This window comes from Salarias fasciatus, chromosome 4, assembly GCF_902148845.1.
Source record: "Salarias fasciatus chromosome 4, fSalaFa1.1, whole genome shotgun sequence".
NCBI lineage: Eukaryota > Metazoa > Chordata > Actinopteri > Blenniiformes > Blenniidae > Salarias > Salarias fasciatus.
Genome location: NC_043748.1, coordinates 6,185,542 through 6,192,700, shown reverse-complemented (window position 1 = coordinate 6,192,700; position 7,159 = coordinate 6,185,542). Strand labels below are relative to the sequence as shown.

General features: G+C 43.3%; 2 protein-coding genes across 3 annotated transcripts; one reads left to right on the top strand and one right to left on the bottom strand.

The window, feature by feature from the left end:
- Positions 1-26: 26 nt before the first annotated feature.
- Positions 27-2,080, bottom strand: tmed1a (transmembrane p24 trafficking protein 1a). The gene is made up of 4 exons (XM_030089222.1): positions 1,901-2,080; positions 1,019-1,116; positions 369-555; positions 27-245 (listed from the first exon to the last, which is right to left on the bottom strand). The coding sequence occupies exons 1-4, from the start codon at positions 2,078-2,080 to the stop codon at positions 27-29; spliced, it is 684 nt and encodes a 227-aa protein (XP_029945082.1).
- Positions 2,081-2,735: 655 nt separating this feature from the next.
- On the top strand, positions 2,736-6,587 carry tnfsf14 (TNF superfamily member 14). 2 transcript variants are annotated; one of them, XM_030090538.1, is made up of 5 exons: positions 2,736-2,861; positions 4,224-4,434; positions 5,378-5,411; positions 5,504-5,557; positions 5,694-6,587. In XM_030090538.1, exons 2-5 carry the CDS (start codon positions 4,240-4,242, stop codon positions 6,074-6,076), a joined length of 666 nt encoding a protein of 221 aa, XP_029946398.1. In that variant the 5' UTR covers positions 2,736-2,861; positions 4,224-4,239; the 3' UTR covers positions 6,077-6,587. The 2 variants fall into 2 exon arrangements, with proteins under 2 accessions (XP_029946398.1, XP_029946397.1); XM_030090537.1 differs by lacking the exon at positions 2,736-2,861 and having other exon boundaries at positions 3,897-4,434.
- The last annotated feature ends 572 nt before the right edge of the window (positions 6,588-7,159 follow it).

Sequence of the window (7,159 nt, the reverse complement as noted above, 5' to 3'; positions counted from 1 at the left end):
GCAATATGAAAATTTTCAAGTCTTTTCTATGTTCGGACGCGCTTGGTGTTGTCAAAGAGGCGCCGCAAGCTGTAAATCTGAGTGACGGCAACAGTGGCGATGACCAAGAGGTTCATGCAGGACCAGAAGGACACCCTCCACAAGTTGTCCTCCAGAAGGTATCGGTCTCTGGCCTCCAGGGCCCGAAGCGTGGCCAGAACCTGACGGCTCTTCTCCAGCTGCCGGTACACCGACTCCAGTCTGGCCTTCAGGAGGCAGATCAGAGAGAACAGAACACGTTTTGCAGGCTGGTGTAAACATCATTCAGGCGCTGTCTGAAGAGGAATCAGATGCAGCAGGTGAAGCGGTGTTTTGTTTTTCACTCTCACCCTGAGATCCTCCAGCCTGTACTCAGCCACGCTCTCCGCCACGGCGACGTCCGCCCACTCATCCGCGGCCGCATCCGAGCTGCTCTGACTGTTGACGATCACCTCAAAGAACACCATCTTCTCTGACAGTTTGCTGAAGCTGTTGTCGAAGCACAGCCTGTAGTCTCCGTCCTCCATGGGATCCACCCTGCAGGAGAGGCGTCCAGACGCCGGCATGCAGGACATATGTTCCAGTCATGTCAGACCGCTTGAACTGTGCTCTACTGGAAGTGTTGTTGAAAATACTCAAGTAGAAATTTCACTGATCCACATCCAAAGCACAGTCTAGAGAAACAGGAAAGACTATATATATATATGTATATATGTGTGTACATATATATATATATATATATATATATATTTTTTTTTTTTTTTTTTTGTCATTATACGTGAAAATTTTCAGTATAGTTTAATGGAAAGGAGTAACAAAGTGTTCTCTGTATGTATTTCTGAACATTCTGCAGCTAACACGATAAGCTGCGTCTTCATGTGACCTGATCCAGAGAGCCGTCAGACCTCCTGAAGGTGAAGGAGGGACGGGAGTGGGAATAAAAACCCTGCATGACAGTTTCACCAGACCGTGGCTGAGAGGGAACATTTCTCTGACCCACATGTGGATGCCCTCCGACCTCCTGAAGTCGGAGACCAGCCGGTGTCCGCCGGGGGAGATGAGAGTGAAGCCGACGTCCAGGCCTGACCCCGCTATCACCTGGAAAAGAGACAGTTGCCCAGAATTCACTGCTGCTGTCCTCATTTGTATGTGGTTCAGTGTTTAGGCTGACTGTCTGTGCAATGGCTACCAGACATTTAAAACACGTGATAGTGCATCTTATCCTCTTTTCACAAACACAGCGTGAAACATGAATATACCTGGCCTAAACTATGATAAACATGATTCTAACGCGGAAGAAATTTTAAAGAGAGACATGAGACGCAGCCTAAATAATAACAACAATCCTGCAGTCAGACCCCATCCTGCCCTGACCATGAGACCATAAACACATAAACATGGCGACGAAGCTGAACTCCAGTGGTGTGACTGAACTCACTGCTTTAGGTCAAAGGTTAAGGCGAGGTCTTCAGTCTCTATCGGCTCTCAAAATACTTCTACTTCTTTTCTTTGAAAAATAAAATAACAATCAAGTGGTGAAACACATTATATGGGAAAAGTTTATTTACTTGCCCTAAAGATTTGTACACTACGCCCCAATACACACACACACACACACACACACACACACACACATAGAAAGTTAGAAAGAGAGATAATTTACCATTTTGTGTTTTAAATAAGGAAAGAAAATGTGAAATTATCAAACACTTTGTGCCTCTCTGCTGTCCAGTATTAAACACGTCTTCACTGATTTTCTTATCGTTACATAAAGACCAAAGTCCAACATTTGTTTACTTGTTATCCAACTTATTCACAAACTTTCACAAAAAACACCAGCAGAGTTTCCTGTAAAAACAAGAGGAGAACAGTTTTATTTTACCTGATATTCTACTTCCAAGGTGTCGCTTTGTTTGGCAGTTTGGAAGAAGCACTCGGTGTTCCCAGCAGGTAAAACAAAAGTAAACTCAATTTGCTGTTTTGGTCCCAAACCCAGAGAGAGTCCAGCAGCCAGACTGAAGCATGTCAGCAGACAGACGAGAGCCGCAGCAGCAGCAGCCATCCTCTCCCTGATCCTCCAGTAATCCACTTTATTCCACTTTCACCAACTCAGTGGACAACTAACTCCTCGGCTGCACCAAAAAAAAAAGAAAAAAAGGAACTGCTGTACCCGCTTGCAGTCATTGTCCCAGCCTGACTTTATCCCAGGTGACTGACTGGAGTCACCATGTGGAGCCAGAAGAATTCAGGGCTGCAAACTAAACAGATCCAGAGTGGACCTGAGGCGACAGGCAGCGGCTCTATTGCTTCATGTTTTACAGCGCAGGGCTGAAAACAGGCAGAGATAAGATCCTCTGACAGTTTGGGATTTATTATCAGTAGCAGTGCTCATCTAAACCTTTGTAAAATGTTTTGAACATGTTAATTTGTGAGAAGAGCTGCTGCATCTTATCTCCGGTCATGTGGGGCTGTGGGAGGTGGGAAACTCCTGAGCTCCACTTTCACATTTAAATCCTAAATTTATGCAGTTTTTGAACAAAGGACAGGCAGTCCCTGCATTATTTACCAATGAGTGTCTGCTGCTTTCGTTTGAAGTTGGACGATTGTGAAAACCTTGGTGATAAAGTACTGAACATTTTCAGACTCTTCTGTTGGCTACATGACTGAAACCACATTTCCTGTGCTACCCGGTTACATGCAGCACTGCCCCACATAAAAAAAAAAAGATCTAAATACATCTGATCTAAAATCATAGACTCAACAAAGGAAGCATGTGGTGGCTTGTCTCATCCACTGCAGACTGACAGGACATCACCGCAGCAGCTTCTGTCTCTTCAGATCAGGTGAGTAGGAGTAATGCTTTCTATACTTTCTTCACTGCAAAGTTGTGGTTTGCATTTGAGCCTCAGTGTCTAGAGCGTGCATGTTCTCACTGTGCATGTGCAGCTGTTGGAGTCCTCTGGTTTCCTCTGAGACTCAAGTCTCCTTCAGTTTGTAGCTGTCTCCCCTCCTGCTTTGGACTGGTAACCTGTTCGGAGTTCACCCTGCCATTCATCGTCTCATTCAAGAGAGCTTTAAAAAAAAAAAAAAGGTGCGACTGAAAGGCAGTGAGCTGAAGTGGAGGATAAATAATTTGCAGTGATCATTCTTGCTCACTTTTAATGGAGAAATAGAGGGCTGAGTAAACGCCTTGCCAAGGAGCAGCCTGGATTTCAGTCTGATAGAAATGATGAAGGATTTGAAACAAGAAGGACACGCAAGAAATAAAAATCATCAAACATCTCACAGCTGAAGGGATTTGGCACGGAAGAGCGGTCAAACACTCCAGCGTGCCAAATGCAGAGTTTAGTCGATAGTTATTTAAAACGATGCGCAAAGTTATCCAGCCTCTGATGCCAGGAGTACACATGTTTATTCCACAGAAGAAAACTGCAAAATGCTCCCAGAATTGCTCTTGATCTGCAGCTATCTGTGCCTGAGAGGGCCAATTTCTGCTCAAAAAGGCTTCATTGATTGCACTGAATGGCTACAGCGCTTTGACAGGGAAACTTTCACCTTTTCATCCTCCCAACATTCACTATTGCTTATTTGATGCATGTTATTACTGTTGACTGTCTGCCTCTGATGCAGACACAAAGTTCTAAAAGAGGGAACTCCAAAAGAAAAGAAACACATTTCCTCCAGCAGCTGAAAGCCACAGCCCTTTATTGGACGATTCACTGCCTGCAAGAAGATACGTGACTGAGATTTTTTTGCTTTAAACTCAGAGCTGGAGTTTATTTGTAGCTCCGAAAGTGAGTGTAAGAGATGAATTATGAATGGTGATATTCTGACACCGAGGTGCGTGGGGGAGGTTGAAAAATGCAGCGTGCTTCGGTTTCACACGTCGAGTGCTGCGAGCTGAGAGAGGATTATTTCTAGACAAGAAATCGAACGTTAACCACAGCACCGGCGTGAAGCCCTGGAAGTCTCCAGAAGCCGTTCCATGATACATCTCAAGACTTGAAACTGCTCTTCGTCTGAGTGTCAGAGAGCAGTCTCCCACCCTCGAGCCCGGCGATGCTGAGCCCACCCATCCTGCAGAGCTGTCCCTCCTCTGCACGCTTCTCGTCTCGTGCGCCTCTGTGTGTCTCCGTGACCTTCTCGAACACACAGCCCTGACGTCTGGTGGAAACCTGCTCACTCATGGCGTTCTTCAACTACAGGAGGTTCGATGAGTCCATGGCCGAGAGCCAGGGCCCCCCGGTGTACGTGGTGGACACTCACGCCACGAGGCCTCCCCTGCCGCCCCGGACGGACCGCAGGCCGAAGCGGGGCGACAGGACTCAAACCGTGCTGGTGGTCCTGGTGAGCCTGGCGCTGTTCGGGCTCTTCGCCGAAGCCTGCTTCATCTACTATCTCCACCAGTCTGAGGCCGTGAGTATCGCCCGATCATCCCCCGATTCAGCCTTGCGTTGCTGTTCATTCGGTACTTTTTCAGCCTTTTGATATGAAAGGTCATTCAGCTTTTCTGTCATGATGTTCCTCTTGTTTTTACTCCAAAACAGTAATGGATTCAAAATGTTTTTTTAAAAAAAAAGCCATAAAATGTTGTGTCTATTGACTATAAATGTTGTGTTTTTCCATAAAATGACAAAAAATAAAAAATAAATGAAATGAAAATAGCGGAGAGACAGAAACATGGCGATCTACGCACCAATGGTGACGCAGTTTAAAAATCTAAGATTTCGATAAACCGATTAACTTACTTTTGAAGATTTAGCCGTTACATGTATGTGTGGAAACTGTTTTTAGATGGATTTTCTAGTTAATCTGTGATGACAACAGTGTCGGACAAGACTTTAACTAAAAAGGAAACCGCACAGTTTCTCCACATCAGTCATCGCGGCGATATTGAAGTTTAGATTAGCAAAGACAAATGTATTTCAAAGGCGTCTTTTTATAACCTCATTTTGATTTAGGATTGAAGAGCAGAGTAAAGTTGGAGAACTTTCTTAAAAACGGGCCCAGTTCTCGAAGTGGTCTATCATGGTTGACATAGCGGGTCAAACCTGACGTTCCATCACGATGAACGGTCACTGTGGTCACAGCTAATACTCTCAATCAGTTTTCTGTTTTTTTGTACAGACCGGGTGCTCAGTGTTAAAGACAGCAGTCATGGCATTGACTGTCTGCTCAAAGGACATTTGAAACAAGGAAGTGGTCTGTTTCCTGTGTGATTGTCATCTACCTTGTGCTCGTTTCCTGGAAGACCAACATGTACCACTTTGCTTTGCAGGCACAAACAGGCAAGCAGAGCCTCTGCAAATCAAATTGCGAAAAACTGTTTGCATGACTTGCATCTCTCTCTCCTCTGCAGGCCGCCTCACCGAGCTCGTCCAAGCAAACTGGAGGTTTGTCTTTGCGATTTTTACCCAAATTAGATTTTTTTTTAAATCTTCCACTGATTTTTTTTTAACAGAAACAAATTTCTGTCTTCATACAGGTGCTCCACCCACTAGACCACCCAAAACAGCCAAGCCAGTTGCACATTTGACAGGTGAATCCAGCGTTTCACCCTCTTCCTCTACAATAATGTTCACTTTATAAAAATGCTGTAAATAAATGTTAAATTCAGCATCATAGTCAAAAGTATCATTTTATTACATTCCTTTCGCTTTACCCCTCTCCTCCAGGTGGAGTAAATTCAGCTCACGGCTGGTCCATCATGGTATGGAGTCATGAAGAACCCCCCATCCTCGAAGGAATCGAATTCCGTGACAAAAGCCTCATCATTCAGAAAGAGGGTTTTTACTACGTTTACTCCAAGGTCTTCTTCTCAGACAGCGGCACTTTTTATCATTGTGTTGAAACTAGCAGTACGAGGTATCGGGATGGTAAAATCCTTCTGAAATCCAGGAAATACTCTCCCGAGTCAGAGACTACAAAGTCCAACAGTTTCCTGGGTGGAGTGTTTCACTTTGACAAAGATGATTCTGTGTATGTGACTGTCAACGACACCCAGAAAATCAGAAGACACACACCTCAGGAAAATGTGTTCGGCGCATACATGATCTGATATCCCAACATTGTGTATTCAAAAGCAGAGGCTGGGAGGATGTAGCATTGATCGTGACGCCTTTCTTATGATTCGTGGCCACTGAAAAGACAAATCTGGAACCATCATGGTGGTTCAGTATTCAGAACAGACCTGTGTGGCTTTGTTAAGTGAGTGCTAAATTGTTGAAAACGTTACTTTTCCTGTATAAAATACATTTTAGCTTTGTAACCATGAGGTGAAATAACTCTATATACTCTTTGTAATCCTGAAATAACTCGCTTTTATAAATGTATTTGTCATACTAAGGGAAAATATATCGTATCTTTTTTTATTCTTGCTTTGTTATACAAACATATATTTATCTACTAACCTGCACATATTTAAATCTCTCTTAACCCACAAGTTTAAGATCACTTTTATTGTTTAGATGATTTTTTTTTATATATGAGCTTTTAATACCAGTTTTTATATCTGTTCTTTGTTCAGTATCTTTATTATGGCTTGTACTTGTCTTTCAGTGTCATGAAAAGTGCTCTACAAAATATATTATTATTATTATTATTATTATTATTATTATTATTATTATTATTATTATTATTATTATTATTATTATTATTATTATGTTGCTGTTGCTGTTTTCTGACTTTGATTCTGTGTATTTATGTAAAAAAAAAAAAGGAATAAAATGAACAGAAAATGATTTGAAGCTTTTCATCGGTTGCTCTTTCACAAGCTTATGATCATGTAACTGAGGTAAATTCACTTCCTGACGTGTCAAAATAGAAGTTGAGATGCAGGATGAGTGGTCTCAGTATCAGCTAAGGTGTTTCTCTCTCACTCACACACACACACACACACACACTCACACACACACACTCACACCGAATAGAGAGCAGTTTCTCTCTGGGGTTGGAAAGTGAGTCAGGCAATCTGCTGCTGACACCGCCTCCCCCCTCCAACACCACTTCCTCCTCAGTTTACAAATATACAACACTGTGGGTGTTTCAAAAGCAGCTTCTGCGAACAGAAGCTGATGAAGGGAAAGCGAGAACATGAGAGATGGAGGAGAGGGGGCTTTATAGAATGATGAGGCAACGTATT

Bases quoted from the DNA above. Each gene is read 5' to 3' on its own strand.
- tnfsf14 (XM_030090537.1), top strand. From the start codon at position 4,204: ATGGCGTTCTTCAACTACAGGAGGTTCGATGAGTCCATGGCCGAGAGC. The intron at 5,412-5,503 runs GTTTGTCTTTGC...GTCTTCATACAG, and splicing joins CTCGTCCAAGCAAACTGGAG to GTGCTCCACCCACTAGACCA. The intron at 5,558-5,693 runs GTGAATCCAGCG...CCTCTCCTCCAG, and splicing joins GCCAGTTGCACATTTGACAG to GTGGAGTAAATTCAGCTCAC.
- tmed1a (XM_030089222.1), bottom strand. From the start codon at position 2,080: ATGGCTGCTGCTGCTGCGGCTCTCGTCTGTCTGCTGACATGCTTCAGT. The intron at 556-1,018 runs GTGGGTCAGAGA...CCTCTCCTGCAG, and splicing joins AGGTCGGAGGGCATCCACAT to GGTGGATCCCATGGAGGACG. The intron at 246-368 runs GTGAGAGTGAAA...TGCCTCCTGAAG, and splicing joins ACAGGCTGGAGGATCTCAGG to GCCAGACTGGAGTCGGTGTA.